This window comes from Aureococcus anophagefferens (assembly GCF_000186865.1).
Source record: "Aureococcus anophagefferens unplaced genomic scaffold AURANscaffold_51, whole genome shotgun sequence".
NCBI lineage: Eukaryota > Pelagophyceae > Pelagomonadales > Pelagomonadaceae > Aureococcus > Aureococcus anophagefferens.
The window spans coordinates 105,365-124,033 of NW_008705604.1; the positions used below are offsets into that span (position 1 = coordinate 105,365).

General features: G+C 51.8%; 5 protein-coding genes across 5 annotated transcripts; 3 read left to right on the plus strand and 2 right to left on the minus strand.

Moving 5' to 3' along the window:
- Window positions 1-1,312: 1,312 nt before the first annotated feature.
- On the minus strand, window positions 1,313-5,925 carry AURANDRAFT_72665 (hypothetical protein; the record flags this gene model as incomplete). The annotated part of the gene is made up of 8 exons (XM_009043340.1): window positions 1,313-3,329; window positions 3,354-4,487; window positions 4,563-4,666; window positions 4,712-4,821; window positions 5,147-5,305; window positions 5,444-5,636; window positions 5,746-5,814; window positions 5,843-5,925. 8 exons carry the CDS (start codon window positions 5,923-5,925, stop codon window positions 1,333-1,335), a joined length of 3,849 nt encoding a protein of 1,282 aa, XP_009041588.1.
- A 1,055-nt stretch (window positions 5,926-6,980) lies between these two features.
- AURANDRAFT_39248 (hypothetical protein) lies at window positions 6,981-8,501 on the plus strand (the record flags this gene model as incomplete). The annotated part of the gene is made up of 2 exons (XM_009043319.1): window positions 6,981-7,106; window positions 7,151-8,501. 2 exons carry the CDS (start codon window positions 7,052-7,054, stop codon window positions 8,263-8,265), a joined length of 1,170 nt encoding a protein of 389 aa, XP_009041567.1.
- Window positions 8,502-9,758: 1,257 nt separating this feature from the next.
- AURANDRAFT_72666 (hypothetical protein) lies at window positions 9,759-14,029 on the plus strand (the record flags this gene model as incomplete). The annotated part of the gene is made up of 11 exons (XM_009043320.1): window positions 9,759-10,054; window positions 10,107-10,160; window positions 10,207-10,306; window positions 10,335-10,515; window positions 10,896-11,032; window positions 11,192-11,247; window positions 11,279-11,449; window positions 11,554-11,724; window positions 11,762-11,806; window positions 11,917-13,495; window positions 13,527-14,029. 11 exons carry the CDS (start codon window positions 9,851-9,853, stop codon window positions 13,754-13,756), a joined length of 2,928 nt encoding a protein of 975 aa, XP_009041568.1.
- A 128-nt stretch (window positions 14,030-14,157) lies between these two features.
- On the minus strand, window positions 14,158-16,320 carry AURANDRAFT_55450 (hypothetical protein; the record flags this gene model as incomplete). The annotated part of the gene is made up of 11 exons (XM_009043339.1): window positions 14,158-14,600; window positions 14,648-14,719; window positions 14,781-14,869; window positions 14,929-15,017; window positions 15,061-15,169; window positions 15,226-15,294; window positions 15,338-15,644; window positions 15,706-15,990; window positions 16,040-16,106; window positions 16,156-16,219; window positions 16,263-16,320. 11 exons carry the CDS (start codon window positions 16,299-16,301, stop codon window positions 14,564-14,566), a joined length of 1,227 nt encoding a protein of 408 aa, XP_009041587.1.
- Window positions 16,321-17,088: 768 nt separating this feature from the next.
- AURANDRAFT_67783 (hypothetical protein) lies at window positions 17,089-18,027 on the plus strand (the record flags this gene model as incomplete). The annotated part of the gene is made up of 2 exons (XM_009043321.1): window positions 17,089-17,688; window positions 17,866-18,027. The coding sequence occupies 2 exons, from the start codon at window positions 17,089-17,091 to the stop codon at window positions 18,025-18,027; spliced, it is 762 nt and encodes a 253-aa protein (XP_009041569.1).
- Window positions 18,028-18,669: the final 642 nt, after the last annotated feature.

An 18,669-nucleotide genomic window follows, 5' to 3' on the forward strand; every position in this document is an offset into this window, starting at 1 on the left:
TTGCACTTACGGTGGTGCTATGTGCTTCCGGTAGCGCGTTAGGGGGCTAGACCACCGTGGTGGTCTATCAGATGATGGTGGCTTCGTTCGCGGTCGTGTGGAGCCGACTCCCCCTGTTTAGTTGTGCGCCCCGTGGGTGCTGCCGGGCTCGTCAGCGCGTCCCTACGGGCGCGGGTGTACATAGCCGGGATTCTAGATTACCGACTACTGAGATAAAGTGAGCACATCGAAGTACAAGGTGAAGGTCGACAAATACTAGGCTACAGTACGCTACTCTACCACTACCCTACTACTATCATGCTGGTACTGTACCTACCCTAGTTAGGCTCTCCTTCCCGTTCCCCTCCTTTATAATCAGCTACTATATGCTGACTGCGCTACCGTAAGGTAGCACACTGAGCTTCCCCTCTCTCAGTATAGTCACTGAGATAGAGAGAGAGAGAGAGAGAGAGAGAGAGAGAAAGACAGCAAGGTCAGTCTATATTCGTTGCAACCACACTACAGTCAAGGCAGCGGTCGTCGCAGGCCCAACCAGGCCATAAAAGGCGAAATCTGCGAGGTCACTTTACGCGTACGTTAACGCCCCCTAGACCCCCCGGAGGCGTGTGGAAGGCGCTTGCGATGGTTGGTATACTCCAGTCGTCGTCGCCGGCCACGGCCGCGCCGTGGCTGCACATAAGCTAGGTTGGCAGTCTAACTACATAAACCCCCGGGCTTACTGGGGGATACGGGCAGCTTCTAGTTCCAGCACCGGCCTCTGGGGCGCCCCGAGTTTCTAGCCACGATGCCAGGCACAGTCACCGCGGCTGGCCTGTCCGAAAGCCTGGAGCGACCTCGGGGTGCGCGGGGGTCGACACAAGAGGGCTACAATGGGGCCACAGTGGGCACACGATAGACGGCCGGCAGTGCCGGCGGAGCCGGCGGGGTTCCAGTTCCGGGCGGTTTTCGGGTCTTTCCAGTGCTGTCAGTTGATGCCGAATCTGCTCGTAACAAGCACAACCCAACTTCTCTTCTTTGCACATGGGTACGGCTTTTGTGAAGTCAAGGGCTCAGGTGGACGGAAGTGGGCTTCGGAACTTAGCGCGCCCGTTCTCAGGCAATGTCCAGGCGCCGGATTTGCTCTCGGGGTGGAGGAGGCGGGGCGAATCGTACAAGGGTAAGTCGCACATGTGGGCAGTCAGTCAAATAGTGTGCTTGGGGCTATAGGCACGATAAGCGACGTATTAGGATGGATGGTGAAGCTTCGGATCCAGGTGCCGAAGAAGTTTGAGAGTGCGCCATTGCCCTGGTGGCGATGTTACCGGGAATGCTTAGAATGATTAGGCTTAGTGCTCAGTATGCTATTCGGAAGGTCAAGCGAGATGGGGGTGGCTGTACTGGAGGCTTTGGAGGGGGTTTGCACCATCGAGATGTAGACGGATGCTTATACTTCAGTCTGGCGAGTACGGCACCTCTGGAGGAGGTGCGCTTAGATGCCATGATTGATGGCGCACTTGCACTGACAGTTGAGGCTCGCTCCTGAGATAACGTGCCTCTGAGGTTGACCGCATCCGCCACGACGGTGCGCCGCGCACCGACAGCAGTGATTTTGGTAGGCTCATGCTGTTCATTGAAGCGCGGGATCTTAGTCACGCTCGGAGAACTTACAGGAACGAGGGATTTACAGAGAGAGCCACTGGCGCGCAAATTCACAGGCACCTGTCCAGACCGAGAGTGATGCATGTTAATGGAAAACTTCTTCACTTCACAAGGGCGCGAACACTCCTTGGATCGGAACAGAGGTGCTGTAATGCGTGCAAACAGACCCATTTTCCAAGCACACCTTGCGAAGTGTCCCGAATCGATGGTCAAGGACTGGCTTGCGTCACTGCTGACCAAGTAATCGTGCTCCACGTCAGTCTCTGGGTTAGGTTGCGTTTCCTCGAACAGCCTGGTGGCTTCCTCGGAGGAAACTGGATCTGCATCTAGGGATGCAAGAAGCTTAGAAAAGTCAGACCAGGAGTGCAAGTCGTGCCTCATAGCAAAGGATTTGAAACTAGCACGCAGGCGGCCCTGGATTTCTTTTGCACGTTCGAATATAAAGTTAAGGGTGAGGTCCAGAACGTCATCAATTGCAATACCGCGATCCGTGACAATACCAGTAGAGTCGCGGCGTGATATCTGTGGGAGGGCTCGGGCCTTTTTCAGAAGTTGTTTCAATTGTGTCTCTGATGAAATCTGCAGCAAGTATGGTGCATCCCAGGACACCGGCTCATCAATGTTGACGTTTAAGCCCGACCCAACAAGTGCGCATACGACACGTGATAGAGGAACGACGTCTGCTTGTCTCTGAACCACATGAATCTCGGGAGATAATTTATGTTGCCTCGAACCGAATGTCATGTCAACTGGACCACCCGAAAAGAGCCGGTGGAGCAGCAGCATAAATTGACTCTGGACCAGAGGGGAATAAAATGGCGCACGTGCTGGAGTTATGCCAAGAAGATCAGCAAATTGGCGCAACCGACGCATCGGAACAGGGTTGCACACTTCAGTGGCTTGCCTGGCATTGGATTCTGCACTCTTAATTACGCAGCGAGCCTTCAAAAAAACCATAAGCCTTGCGTAAAGCTGCATCTCATGGCGTTTAGCAAGAGCCCGTCGTCCAAAGTTCATTAGATGCCAGCTGGAAACGAAGCTTGGTAGACATTGGGGGGCGTTCCCATTCATGACCATGGTGGCGTCTGCCGCGGCTTTATCAGCAAAAATCTTGTCTATGCGGCAAAGAGAGGCTTCAAGGGACAGTTCAGTGATGTTTAAAAATGCCACACCTGAATCCCTGCCTCCGATGAGATGCAGAAGTGGGGAAAGCCCGATTAGGCTAGAGTCCAATACAGCCCGTGGTCCAGTGGGCGAGGAGATATGTGAGGTGGAACCGAAAATTTGCACCTCATGCTTTGAGGCGCGATGTGCCACCGACGGAGCCAAACCTTCCACATGGAGAGTCTTCTCTGCCTCGAGAATGTTCTTTGGCGTGTGCTCTAACTGCCCGGTCCATGCACATCGCGGACAAAGAAAGTCCTTACGATCTGCAAGATAATTTTCAGAACTCTGATCTAGAATTGCGCATGGTGCTTGCACAATCGGGCGTAGATTTGAAAGACCACTGACGAGAGATTCGCTGGCCGTACTAGTACAGGTACCTGGAGAATGAGGACCCGCTAGGTCAGAATCACTTACGGAATCAAGAGAAACCACAACATCCTCATCCGGGATGAGGTCATCTTGTGCGACGAATCCTTCGCCTGGTGGACGAACGGAGACCAAGCTTGTCCTGCCTCCAGGGTCACCTGAACTGGAAAAGAATGATTCACCTTTCGTTATCTTGCAGTCTGACGCCGACCGCGCAACATGCTGTGACTTGCCAGCCTCTGCCGCCGCTGACATTCTCGGACTACATGCGATATCACTGCGTTGCTGCCCCGCTTGGTTGCCCGCTTTGACTTCCACACACTGGAAGTCCGTTTCACAGCAGTCGATTGAAGGAAAGGTAGCAGTGCGCGAATAGTCCTGCAATCTTTTGGCGATGTCTCTTCCCAAAGTCGGGGTGTCATGTTCGACGAACACTTCACTCTCTACATTGATATAGTCACGTGGCGTTTCACACAATTCAGTTGCAATAAGTGCTTTTCGTTCATCAGGAATCTTCTGAATTTGACTTCGAGTGCTAGAAACTTTGCTATTAGGGCTCACAAACATTGAGAGATCGGTCTGTATGGCAACACTAAGATACTTCAATCGCAACTGGTTCTGAAGGTACGTCCTCGCGACCGCTTGAATAGAAATTGCAGCTTGTCGGCGGATCGGGGCCAGTATGAGCCTGTGTTCTGCGTCCTCAGTTGCTTGAAGCAGCGAAAGTGTGTCGTGCACTCGCACAATCCGAGTACCCAAGCTCTTGGTCAAATTTGATTGTGTTGTGTCTGTCAGTTCAAGATCTTGATTGTGGGAGATTTGTGCTTCTGTAAGTGGCCTCCGATGAGCTAGATCTGGCTGTGATTCATTTCTTTTTTCATCAGGCGATTCGATCAGAATGCGTCCAAAACGGCGAAGAAATGAGGAATCCGCCATGCGACGAAATTCGGAGATGAGTTGCTCTTCATCCTTGTCCACAAGCTCGCATATTAACCGTGGCCCAAACTCTGGGGCTGCGTCGTTGAGTTGTCTGAACAAGTCACTACGACCAATATTCATGAGGGAGTCGTCTGAATTCTGCGTATGGCCGGTGTGTGAGTTTCGTTTTGCGGAGCTAAGACAAGGCATGCCCTCTGCCAGTTTGGTGTCTGGGAGGAATAGCCCAATTACAACACCCACGATAATTGTAGAGTCTTCTTTGAGCAAGGAAATAAGGTGCTGTGTACGTTCAGCACGTTTGTCGTTCTTATCCGTCGAATCTGGTTCAGAGACTGCATCTGCTAAAGACCCAGAAAAACCAAAACTGTTGAGTGAATCTGCGTCAAGAGTTTGGAGAAAATTCCCGAACAAGTCTTGGTTACTATTCATGATTTTTTTAAGGAACAACGTACCATAACTGGCCAACTTGGCACCCTCCTGGTGCACCTGCCTCTTCACTCGGACCTTGCCCAGGGAATGAGTCACACTTGCGAGCGGCTGCTTATTCTCATCACACCTAGAAAAAGTGACCAATGATGTGAGTTCAATATATAAGTATCACATGAGATCAATTTTGGAGGCCAGGTGAATCTGAGCCTCCGTCCCCAGGAAATTAGAAAACAGAGGCGAAGTTATTATGGAATACGCAATGTCTTCGATTCCGGGTCGTACCTACGATCTTGTGTGGAAGGCATGACGCGAATCTGTCTCAGGTCCGAGCTGCTGCTATGCCAGAGAGCAGTGCTTGTCGTGTGGAACGAGGAAGTGCGTGTATCTGATCCATTGTTATGAGCCAAGATGCCCGGAGGGGACGACCCGTGGGAGGCAGTCCGAGTTTTTTTGAGCATGGGAAAGTCATTTCTGGATTCGGCTCAAGTCGAGGCGACATCAGAGAGGGCGCGAACGAGCTACGGATATGCCAGGGCCCAGGGGCGTCTATCACCGCATCTGAATTACGTGGCATCCTTTGTTGACGGAAGATCTCGAAGTAGGGCACCTGGAGGTAGGCATGTGGAACACCGCTGTAGTGATCGCTCGTTTTGTCTATGGTCTCAATTCCTGATGTGCCAGTTGAAAAAACGGCCACAGTAATAGTATCACGCACAAGCGCGATGAGACGGGCAAGCGGGAACGTCGTTTCATCGAGGCCAGCTACCTGGTCCAGGATAACCATGGCAACAATAGTAGACAATTTCGATGGCTTCCATCTTCCTCCATGGAACCTGCTCTCCACCGATGGGATTGCCTGGAGACGACAGCCTCAAGGTATAGCATCACAGGAGTCAGGACACACAGATAGTACACTCTCCTCAATCAAAGACTGTACGAGCGTGTCTGAACGTCCCAAGTTTAGGTGCGCAATCAACGTGTCAAGGACAGCGGCTAAGATTCTTCTTGGTGCATCGTCTGAATGATGCGGTTTTGGACGCAGAGGCGACTCGCAGCCGGTCAATTCTGCGAATGGCAAAAAGCTTTTTAGTACAAACCTGCGTCGGCACCGGGGTACCACCCCAGCATATGCAACCGGGGCTCTGGATTCGACCGGATCTTTGACGAGAGTTGCATATTAGCTCTGGGGAGAGGGGAGGTATGGACCTGGTCGGCGGTCCTCTCTTCAAGGTGCACCCTGTCGATCCACGCTGTGACCACGGCCTTGCGGTGTTCCTGTGAAGCCGATGCATGATGGTTTCACGAAAGAAGCTTGGCTGCACTGAGTCGGACTGTTGGTGAGGCCGCCTTGAACGGACCGGGTCGTTTCATTTGTTTTGGTGGCATTGGTTTTGTTGGTTTTGTTAATGTGGAAGTGCCGACCCTCTATACCAGCGAGCCGCTAGGAAGGTGGAAATCTTTCTATCTCCCTACCCCGGGGCCCGACGACTTACCCTACGACTTACAATCGGCGCCAGCGACTTTAAAACGGGTTACTTTTTTCGTTACGTCCGACCCCGCGGCTACGGCACGGACTGGGTCGCGTTCGCTAAGCAGTAATAAAAACTATTAGCAGCCCGCGGGTTTTGGCGAGTGCCCAGTCACCCGTCCGTTTTGGCGAGCCCAGCGACTTACCCCGGGGCCCGACGACTTACCCTACGACTTACAATCGGCGCCAGCGACTTAAAAACGGGTTACTTTTTTCGTTACGTCGGACCCCGATCTCTGTTGAACTTCAGCACTTTTGTTGAAGTCAAATCTGGCGATTTCCCGACCCGAACCAGCGACTGCGCGCTAAAGCCATCGCAAACGTGCAATTAACGCGCGAATATCGTCAAACTTGCTTTGATACGACCATAGCCCAATTTTGGCCGTGATTTCACCCGCAGACCGCCGCCGGCGCGACACCGCGCCCGCGCGCGCGGTCGACGTACAGCCTCTATGGACGACTAATGACTCTGGCTCCGCCGGCCGGAGTTCGATGGTTGATGTTTATTAATTAATTTCCTTTGGGCCGGCCTAGATGTACGTTGATCACTCCACTGGACGGTCCTCACACTGGCCCCCGGGAGAGGCGGTATTTCCCTGCCACGGGACGGTCCGTCCCCACGCTGGGGACGGACACTTCAAGAAAAAGTACAAGGCCAAAACTTAAAACGAGTGGCTGCGAAGGTGGCGACGGACCGGGGACGGACCGGAGACGGACACTAGCCAGCGCACAATCCCAGTAAGGCCTCAGGCTCGGGCAGGGCGGGGCTCTCTTCGCGGTGCCGCACTGCATGCTGTTGGATTGTCGGGCTCCGCCCCCTTCGCGCGCCCATTTTTTTTCTTTTTTCCCTTCTTTTCTTTACTTCGCCGGTACGGCACGGAAAAATTGCCCCCCCGAGATACTGGCCCCACTCAGAGATCGGCTGGGGAGCTGTTGCGGTCCTAGTAGCTGTTTGGGACGCGTCTCCAATCGAAAAGCAAAACTATGGAGGACAGCACGTTTTTATTTACATCCGAGTCTGTCAGTGAGGGACACCCAGGTATCTTCTTGGTCTCGAATTTCCAAAATTCATGCTCTTGTCAGATAAAATATGTGACCAAGTTAGCGATGCGGTTTTGGATGCCTGCGTCAAAGACGACGAAACTTCGAGAGTCGCTTGTGAGTGCTGCACTAAAACTGGCATGATAATGATATTTGGAGAGATCACTACATCTGCGACAGTGAACTACGAGGCCGTTATTCGTGAGACGCTCAGAGAGATCGGCTATGATGACCCTGCCAAGGGCATGGACTATAAAACTGTAAATGTTATCGTTGCTATTGAAGAGCAGAGCCCAGACATAGCCCAGAGTGTTGACGCCACCAAGATCGAAGAAATCGGCGCAGGCGACCAAGGTATTATGTTTGGTTACGCAACTGACGAAACAGAAGTCAAGTTCATGCCTTTGACACATGTCCTTGCAACCCAGCTTGGCATGCGTCTCACTGAGGTTCGTAAGACGAAGCTCTTGGACTGGGTTCGACCAGATGGCAAAACTCAAGTTACATGCGAATACAAGATGAAAGCTGGTCGTCCACTACCACAGCGAGTCCATACAATAGTAATTTCAACACAACATACTGAAGCTGTTAGCCAGGAGCAAATTCGAGAGAGTCTCATGGAGCAAGTTGTGCGCGCTGTTGTTCCCGGAAAATATCTCGATGATGATACCATATACCACATGAATCCTTCGGGGCGTTTTATCATTGGTGGTCCTCATGGAGACGCGGGTCTTACTGGTCGCAAGATTGTAGTCGACACTTACGGGGGCTGGGGTACACATGGTGGTGGTGCGCTATCCGGCAAGGATACAACAAAGGTTGACCGCTCGGCGGCATATGCGGCAAGATGGGTTGCAAAGTCACTTGTAAATGCTAGGCTTTGCCATCGCGTTTTAGTTCAGCTGGCGTATGCAATAGGGGTTGCCTATCCAATATCTATCCACGTAGATTCGTACGGTACTGGACCTTCTTTGAGTGGTAAAACCGATGTTGAATTAGTCGAAATTATTAAAGCCAACTTTGATCTTCGCCCTGGCTGCATTGTGCGTGATTTGCAACTTCGGCGACCAGTGATGCAGAAGACTGCAGCTTATGGCCACTTTGGCCGTGATGATGATTCTTTTACCTGGGAAACCCCCAAGGAGCTGTCGTTGTAATTTGAGCCCGACGGGGCTCGCACCACGGCCTCGGCAGGCGGGTTCAACCGCACGTCCGGCACCAGCGTCCGGCATTCTAGTCTGCCTCTAGTCGCCCCCCTAATCGCACCAGTCGCCGCCTGGCAGCTTGAGGTCGCTCCAGGAAGACGAACACCGCAGCGGAACACCGCCACCGCGGTAGCGGTCACAGGCCAGCAGAAGCTCAGGGGGAGCACGAGTATGTTCTGTGACATACCACGTACGTTGGAGCTCTTACGCACACCCTAAGGGCCTCCGTAGGGTATAGGTAATCCCGGTAATGCAGTGCTAGAGAGTTTTCTCTAGGCTGAACTTGATAAACGGCGACTACTCGACCACACTCGAGGTTTACTCGAGGGACTCAGCTGCTAAAATGCGCGAGTCGAGTGGCTGAGCCAAGGAGCCAGATCTGTAACTCTCGCTGGAGTTATACGATCTGTGTGTTAGAATCCGAGTATGCTAGTATGAAGCACCAGCATAGTATAGCATGAGCATAGCCAGTCTAAGGCAGACTGAGCATCTCAAAGTCTCCAGTGTCTACTGCGGTGCATGGGGACACCTCTCCGGTGTATGCGAGGCAGCATGGCGAAATCATGAAAATAACAAGGCAAGAATCAGTTCATACCATGAAGTTAGCCATGAATCAGATACTACACCTGGACTGACCTACTGGCGTTAGCGCCAGGGAGGGAGGATCTCAGTACTTTGGGATAGGAAAGGGAAAAGGAGGAGAGCCTCGTCAGTGGGAAAGGCCAGCCAGGGACCCTATGGGCCAGTAGGCTCAGTAAGGGGCCGGTTCGGAACTTTGCGTCCGGAAGTCCGGCGTCGGCGTCCGGCCGCGTCCGGACTAGGAGTGACTGCCCATGTAGAACCTAGCCTAGGCTAATTTGTGCGACTTTTCATTTATTTGAGGGTATGGTAGTTCCTGTGCGCGTGCACTGCTGCGCCGCGGCCTATTGAGCCGGCGCAATTGTTGTTCGTGTTACAACGCTCCTGCCTGCCGCTTAAAGACAAGGAGCAACGTCATGGAAATCCAGATATGTATCCTTCGTCGCTCGCTGTAACTATCCTAAGACCATACTAGAAATACAAGCCCACTGCACTGCCAACTTCAAGCTAAGCCAGCCAAGTTACCTTAGTCCAATCTCCCACACTACATGTTCATGCTTGCAAGGGTTTTCTAAAACACGACTTTATTTTCAGGATCGACGAGCTACGCGACGTGGTGTCAATCGGCGCGCGCCGCCAGACCCCGCCGAGCGGTGCGCGAGCTGCGCAAAGACTCCGAGCATGGTCGCGACGCGCGGGCGCGGCCCAGAACGACCTTACGTCCCCGGATCGACCCCTGCGCTCGGCGGAGCGGTGCCGCTAGCTCGTCGATCCTGAAATAAAGTCGTATTTTACAAAACCCTACTAAGCATTAATGTACTACTCAAGTAGGATCATCATAGCTATTAACCTAGTCAATTGGCACTCGTCTCCGCGCCGGAATGGTCGGTTATTCGCCCCCTTAGCTCGACCCTAATCAGGCTGTCACGCCAATCTCTATTTTGGCCGAGGATAGTACATGTCTGTCCTAGATTTGACAAGAGCTGGAATTAATTTTCTTGCTATCGATTTCGATTTGACTCTAGTAGACACGCATACGGAAGGCCGCTGGCCTGGATCTCCCTCGGAACTAGCTGCACGAGTGCGCCCAAATTTGAGGCATTTAATGAATGAGGCTATGGACGCAGGAATACACGTTGCAATTGTGACGTTATCACCCCAGGTTGACATCAGATACCGACTTCTGCAGCTATGTGAAATCGATTTTTTTGCAGGTGCCATTGATATCAGCAGTGCTTCAATTGATATTTCCTGCCAGCTGCGATATGGTATTCAAATATTTTTTTCAGTTGTTGAGTATATATATTTGTGCAGATACCCATTCGTGGAAGCGACGGAAATTGGTTTTATGCTGGCCAGGGATCACTTGAGGGGAAACAAGTGCGTATGGTTCTCGAATCACCTCAATTTGACTGTGTGTTTATGCATCTAGCCTCATTTAGCATCTGCAGTGGAGGAGTTGACACACTGCCATTCGGCCCAGATAAACAGGAGAACATCATTGCTGATAGACGATGATGCAAAGAATGTGAGCCGTGCCCTTGACAATGGGGTTAATGCCATTCTATTTTGTCCAGCGGACTCACTTTGCCTAAGGCGGGGTATTTTGGCACTCGTGGACAGGTTAATCTGATGAGTTGGCCGATCCGCACTGAATGCCATCACTCCATCTTCACAAGAAACGCTTACTTTCCTGAGTCGAAATCCAGTGGCCGCTAGAATTCAGACGCAGGAATCTTAACTCCAAGGATACTGCAAGTGCCCCATGCGCGCGGCCACCCCTGTCCGGGGAGCCCAATGCTAAAATGGGAAGAGTCCGGAACATCAAGGCGCTTGGTAGCTCAACTTCGCCCGCGGAAAATTTGACCCGGCCTAGGTGGCACCTCGAACGCGGGAAACTCGACGCGTTCTAGTTTGGGCCCCGCCCGGCCCCCCAGCGCCTGAGTAAAGCCCCCGGCCGCCGACCCAAAATTCTCGGGGGCGTTTCGGGTCCCTTGGGGCAGGGTCGGAACCGGGCTCCCAATGCGCCAAGGGCACCTGGTGTACCTGGCTTGGCCAGAACGGCACGCGGTCCTGGTGGAGGTCTTGTTGCACGTTCTCCAGATCTCCTACGAGTGTAGTCACGGTTGGCTCTATTTATGTTTGTACCGCCTTTGAATATTCTATCCTCATAAGTTGACGGCGCCTGTGGAACAGCACCGTGACCGGGCCTGTAGCCTTACACGAATACTGAGGGATCTCTGACTTGTCTTCAAGAATGGTTGTCTCCTTGAGTATCTCCTTCATTCTGGATTGTAAGGTGTCAAAAGCTGTTCTCCCAAAGAGGATGGCCTGGGTGCCTATGTATACGTAACTGTAACCTCTTCCACCATGTGTTTGTATTTAGGGCTCGGATTCCGCTTTTCCGGTGCCGTTAGTAGATGCGGAACTCGTTGAGCACTTCGCTGATGTACCTCCTCGCTTGCTCGGTTCCTCGTCAGTTGTTGTGGCGCTTGACTGGGCTTGCCCTTCCTCCGTGGACCTTTTGAGACCGCGCGAAGCTATCGAGACGCCGACCGTCACGCGGTGAATAGTATTGCACCCGGCCGCCGGCTATGGACAGCCAGACAAGCCCGTCAGATGATGAACTGGACTACAGACCGCCAAACTTTGACGAAACAGGTGACGACGAAGGCAACATCAAGGTGTAGTACACTGCTGCAGGGTAGCAGTGGAAGCTTTCTTAAGAAGATTTTAAATCTTATATCCACCTTACATAATCCGTGGTCAATGGAGCGCGCCTGGCGCGCCGTGGTTAAGGCAATTCGAAATAGCGACTTACCAGACCACGCGGTATTTGACAAACTGATGTTTGCCATTAAAGCTGTAGCATTGCTTAAGAATCAAGGCCACACGCAGCCTTCGTACGGTGGACGTGAGTTAAAGAAATTGGCGGAGTTCGCTGCGCAGCATGCGCGACCGATGGTCCGTCGAGCGTCGGCCTTGCTTCTTATTTCAGTGTTGTCAGACAATGCTGTAGCGCAGGAGCGCGCTCTGTCGTGGAATGCAGCCCACTGCCATGAGGAGTGGCTTGTGGTGACACCGGTCGACGATTCAATTGTGACTCAGTCTTTGACAAGTCCATTGCCACGGTTCCGATGCGGGCGACCAATCTTGCTCCCTGAAGGAATCAAGGATAGGAACGTTTTGGCAGAGATCAAAGCGGGTCCCGATAGCCTGGCTTCAGTTGTGGGTGTGAGGCTGTGTGGAGAGATGACACAGCTTAAAGGTCCCCGAGGTGCTTTATCTGAAAACCTGCCAAAGAGGGTTGGGGGGGCGTATCGGGAGCTCTGGCGAGGTCCAGGCGCGCTGCAGGAACGTGAAAGTCATGCTTCCCCCCGCACTGTATATTTTGTCGTTACAGCAGTTATTTTGGGAACAGTAACTTGCCAGATTAATGATGGCGAGTGTGCCAATGCATTCCTCTGTCAACGAGCGGGCGCATGTTCTCAAGCGCATTTCCGTGGCAATGCCCAGCCCAGCTCGGCTCATGACCGACCTTTATCTGTACTACGCATTCGTCTTTATGATAGCAGCATGGGCTGCCTTCTTCTAGAAGCATACTTGAGCGAGACCAACGTGAAGAGATTCGTGGAGTCCTCCTTGGGAGACCAGAAGAAGGGCCTCGTGGTTGATGCTAGCTTAGGCGAGTTTTCTGCGCTTGTCGATGAAAATAATGCGCGAACAATTGCAGAACAAAAGATCTGTCTACCTGGCGAAAATCTGACTCAATCAGATGAGACGGTGGTCGCTTGGCGACCTTTGCAAAAAGAGCACAAGCTGAACGATTCAGACGTGACATGGAGGCTTAAAGTTGCGCAAAATAATGAAGTGCGCGAGCTGGCAGCAAGGTGCATACAGCTCCTTACTGCCATCGAGGGCCATACGTACGCAATCAAGCGGGCAGTTATGCTCCAGGTTGTTTCTAATATCAACAAGGTGCTCGTTCAAGTGGTCAATGTAACGCAAGCAAAAGATTCCAGCTTGGCTGATGCCAGATATCGGTCAGCAATCCCAATGAGGGCGCGGCGTCTCTTTGGTCGCTGTCGCGACGGTATTGTTGAGGAACTTAAGCGCGCCACTTTAGCAGGCCTTCTTCAAAAAGAAATCTGTGCTCCAGGGTCGACGCTCGAGACTGTTTGCTTGCCACGTGACTGCCAAATTGAAGTTAGTGAAGATGCCAAGATTGTCTCTCTTGGGCTTGATGAGATGGAGAAGTTTGTTAATTGGCGAGTTGTATGTGTTGGGCGCCGCTCTGTGTGTAACCGGGGGGAATTCATTGCAGCCCAGAAATTCGGATCCACCGGAACCCTGACCCTTGAGTCGCCTGCTCAATTTGCATCAACACGATTAATTGTGTTGGACCATGCCCGGGTTGAGGCGATGAGCCAACTCCTTCGTATTCTTAACCCCTGCGCTCACGGATCTCATCAAGATTCCGGCACTGATTTTATCGCACCGCAGGTCTTCCTCGGTGATGCACCAGATGCAGATCGGGCTATCAAATTACAAGATGAAGACTGTTTGATCAAAGACCGTACTCGCCGGACAGGCAAGCCATCTTGTAAAAAATCGATAGCAGCCTCCTACGTCAGCAACGTTCCTGAAGCGCGACACACTAGCGAAAGGAAGACCGCCTAATGTTTTGCTTCGCGATACACGCAGTCGCGTCAATGCGCAGGGTGCTAGTGTGCGTCTGGACTGTCTCAAGCGCACCATCCACTTGGAGGATCGATCTTACCAAAGACGCAGAAAGCAAAGGAAAGATCGCACAACTCGAGCAGGCTTCGTTGTCAGCACCCGACGCCCGTCCAATGGGTACTGAAGCATGGCTTCTGATGATGTAGAAGGACCGTCTGCCCCAGTCACTCGCACCCAAAGCCCCCCTGTCGGAAGTAGATGGGGAAAAGCATCCTTTGGGGAAGGGGGGTGACACCGGCCTCAAACTCCGCCCAGCAGGCCCGGAGCGTCGCCAAATTATCGCGTGGGTTGATGTGAGCGCCCTGAGCGCGCAAATAGAGCTATGAGGGCCTCCGCCGGCGCGGTCGGGGCGGTCGGGGGCGTCGAAAACCGACACATAAGCGAAACGTGCCCTTTGCATCCTAGACTTCAAGTTCATAATAAATTAGCTGGAGGACCCTCCGCAGAGCCGGAGCCGCGCGTGGTCATGGGGCGCGACGCCTGGAGCCAAGGTGGCGGCGGCGGGCACCTCGCACCTCTCCCGGGCCCCTCCTTTCCTTTGTTAATCGGCGTCTACAGCTGCGCGCGGCCAAATCCCGGCCTTTTCGTCGGTGGGACTGCCACGCAATCCTCGCAGCTGCCCCTGCGAGGACCCCTAGTCAATCTTCCTCAGTAGTCCTGTCAAATATGCGACTGCCAGAGGGCGGACGGTCCATTAATTCAGTTCGTGAGTGCCATGTAGGTGTCATACGCGTGTCAACATTCTGTGATGAGTGGAATCTCGCCTGTTCCAGAACAAGAGTTGGAGCCATAGAAGCTGTCTAAGCTGATTAGGGATTGAAGCTGCTGGATTATATTGTAGGCGTGTGTGCAGGATTACATTCTAGGCTTGTGTGCACGCGACAGCCTCTAAGACAACATTCAGGTGATAGTATTAACAGCTACTGCTCAGTCATATTTGTGCACTTCGGAATTTATTATATGCGCTCCTATTTTCGCAGAAGCATCAGAATAGAGCAATTCTCATAGAACGCACATATTCCTACGGAGGATGTCTTCGATGGAACCGAGGATGCGGTTGAACGTACTTCGATCCAATGAAAGCAACCTGAGCAGACAATATACAACGCATTTTGTGTCCCCCAAATATGAGGACATGGGCTGTTTGCTTTAGCGTACCATGATCTTCTCCCGCGACGACTGTCGCCTGGCGAGGTTTACTGGTAAGCAGTGCGATTTCACCGAAGTAATCACCAACCTACAAGGTTGCGCATTTCGGCTTCGTGCAAAAGCACAAATTGAGTCGGAGAAGTTTGCAGTGAGATGCGCGACCTCTTGTTGTTTACCCTGAGCATCCGCTTGGGTGCAAACCACCGAACCTTGCTTTATTATATAGAAGTTTGAACCTACCGATGGCTTTTCTTAAATCAGCGGGAAAAAAATTCCTACCAGCATCGCCCTGACGACAGATAACATCCCCCTCTTCATACAACATCTCTTGCATCGCATCTGCCATCGTAAAGAGTTCATATTCCTTGAGCTGCTTCAAAATCTCGACCTGAGAATATGATCTACTAATCGACATATATCTGCAGTGCAACTGCGCTTGCTTGCATTCTGCAGAAAGTTCTTAGTCTGGGAGCGCCGCTCGATAGTTGTCTTCATGAGTATCACTTTGAAAGCCTGTGGGCGTTCTCCTATTCAGCGCCGGGTACACACGATGGACCTTGCGATCGAGAGCATAGAGTCTGCAATCAGCTATGGCTCGACAGGTAGCAGCCCGGGGCGCGTTATACATGATGGCTAATTCACCGAAAGCACCGCCTGGGCTATATGTATGAACAAGTGCCTCATCATCGGGAGAATCCGAGTACTTGTAGCACTCCACATTCCCACGATCAATCACATAAAAGTTGTCACCATCATCACCCTGCGATATGATGGTGTCCCCACTCTTGAACTCCATCACAAACATGGCCCGCGCCACAAATTCCTTTTGCTCCTTTTCCAAGTGTCGGAAAAGAACTTGTTGTCTGAAACATGCCATGTCTTATCGATGCAGCAAGAATCCCAATAATCGGACACTGAATGCACTCTAGTATTTCGAGGATGCGCATCCTCTCCTCTGGAGTTTTGTCGAACTCCTTTATGTCATCTTGATTCTCCATGACGACCTCTGCGCAAACAGACTCACGCTTACGGTCTCTGTTGTATGCTGAATTTTTTGTTAGGGTAGGAATTTCATCTATGTAATCATCGTCATTGTCATCATCGTCATCAACGTCACTGGCGATGTCGGGTGCTCCGTCGACCGCTGCTTGCTCTCGATCATGCTGCGATGCGCCTGTAGCCAGAGAGACCCCTGCCTGATCTGGGTACCTAAACGCTGATATAAAGCTATTGCGTGCTTCCGACACGCCAGTTATACTTCTTCTGTAGGAATTCTACGATGAACCCGATTGGGTTGTCTGGCTTTTCTATCAGCAACGACTCAACTATGAAGGCGTCGATTGGCGCACTGATCCAGATGAGAGAAAATAGTACCAATCTGGATGAAGAGTTGATTAATGGATTTAGATTGTAGATAGTCATTCAACTCGGCTTGGTGCTGTCAATGCATCTCTCTATAAAGAATGGTTCTGATGAGGTACCTGCGCCGCGGATTCCGCCGTGAAGTTACCATCGGCCATGGTCGGTTTCAACAAATTAGGATGCGTCGGCTAGAAAGTAGCTTTCTAGTCAAGCAAGATAATAATTTGGCATAAAGTGTAAGTTGAGCGAGCCTCGAGGCCCACCCCACTACCCTAGTTTACTAGCTAAACTCCCTCTCTCTCAAATAGGTTCGGCTGGCCACAGGGAGGGGAAATTCCGCCGGTGGGCTCTCGAGGATTATTTTCTGACTGTCCTTCACTCGCAGGGGCCGCTGCCAGTGCGGCCGGGGACTCAGGCTTTTCGAACTAATCCTTACAAAACTTGGCTAGGTATCCGAGCGGTCCTGGCATATCTTGGCCGAGCGCAGCCCTGAAATTGCACCGGGAATCACGTTTGCCATCGCTGCGCATGAACCCAGTGCCGGGCACGAGCCCGTTGATCACACTCAAGGGGGAAGATGGCGGCTGTGGAATAGAAAGAGGGAAAGAGAAGGAAATTGGGGAAAGGAGAAAGAACCCCCATACTAAAGTGGGGACCTTGGGACTGAACTCAGGCTCATGAGGATATGAGACTGCAATGATGGGAAGAAAGGGAAAATAAGGACAGTAGGGCAGATACAGGAGAATCTTCCTCCTGGGATTCTTTCTCCCCGTGGCCAGCCGAACCTACTTTAGAGAGAGGGAGTTTAGTTAGTAAACTAGGGCAGTGGGGTGGGCCTTGGGGCTCACTCTACCTACCCTTTATGCCAATTATTATCTTGATTGACTAGGAAGCTATTTATTGTGCAACGAATCTTTGCTTTGGCACGATAGCAATAATACCGTGATGTCGCTTACTCCGCGATCAGATCTCTCAGTGGGTACCAGAGTACAGGCACAAACTGCGGTGATTCCCTTAGCTAGGAAGAAGGGCGTGACTTCTGCACATGTTGTGGGTAAGAAACTGACCACCTTGATAGATCAAAACCCGAATGAGTTCTGGGAAGCAGCTCAGCACGAATTCGGCGTTGCATTGCAAAGTATGTCACTTGATTTGATGGATTCTTTAGATGCACGACTTGATTCTCTTGGTAGAAAGGTAACAAGGCTAGAGATCACTACAAAGGAAATTGTTGCCATCCGAGATGCACGCGCATACGCGCGAGAGACTGAGTCTACATTCACCGCAGAACAGGAAAGGGCTGAAAAGTCACTTCTAGCCCAGTGGCTTCGCAGCTTTGTGCATCGACTCCCGAAGGTTCGCCGAAAACCCGCCCTTGAACATGCAATAGAAATTGGTCTTGGCCTTGATGCAGTTGACTTTGCTTTTTGTCGGTACGCCTTGAATATTGCTATTTGTTCCTCTCACGTGTCCCAACAAAAAATTATTTCATCAAGAATTCCAAACGTCCTCGTGGGCATGGTAGATGGTGCTAATGCATCCATGGTGCGTCACCAGGGTTTTGATATTCATCTAGCTCCTGGGTATGTGTGGCAATCTAGATGCATGCAAAGGCAGCTAGAAACGAAATCCACGAAGGCGAAACTTCTTGTTCGTGGCTCGTTCTTTCTCCAGTGTGCCATTCCGCTTCGAGAGAACCAGAGACATTAGTATTTGATTTAGGCTATTTCAGACGCTTCAGCGTTAGTTGTTGGGCCGTCTCTAATGGCTTTAGCCCACATCGCTCGTGCAGATGGCCCCGCGCGTGAGGCAATCGCCGAGGCAAATAGACGGCGTTTCATCATTTCTATGGCACTCCTTCCGACTTGGCAGGGAAATCTTTAGGCAAACGGGATCGTGGTTGTCATAAGCTGTATGACATTAGCCCGGCAGCCAGCTGTGCTCACACAGGCGTGTCGTGCGCTTGGCGCGTTAGCATTGCTACCGCAGAATAGGACACGTATCGCCGCCGCGGGAGGTATTGGAGCCCTGGTGAAGCTCCTGGCTGCGGCACGACCACCTCCATTGGCGTCCGGGGCTGATGCTTTTACAGATAATTCCAATAGTGAAAGGAGGGAGGACCTCAGGGTAACTGAAACCGTCCAAGAGACTGCATTGGCTGCACTAACAAATCTCACGCGATCTTGTCTGTGCCCTTCTATTTCACACATTTACTCAAGCCAAAAAAACCTAGGAAATCATCAGAAGCAAATCGACAACTTGTCGCAGAACTTGGAGGTGTTGTGCCTATGGTTTCATGCGCACTTTTCGCACGTGATGGTGGACCTGTTCGAAATGCAGCTCAAGCACTAGCAAACGTCGCATTCGGTTCCCACTTCGCCGTCGCAAAATGTCTCATGGCGCGTGCTGACGCTGCCTTGTGCGCTGCTATTAGTGCCACAGATCTGCTGAGTGAGAACAGCTTGCTTGAGGCTGCGTCAGCAGACAGCGTCTGGTATCGCGCATATTATTTGATTCCTGCAAGCA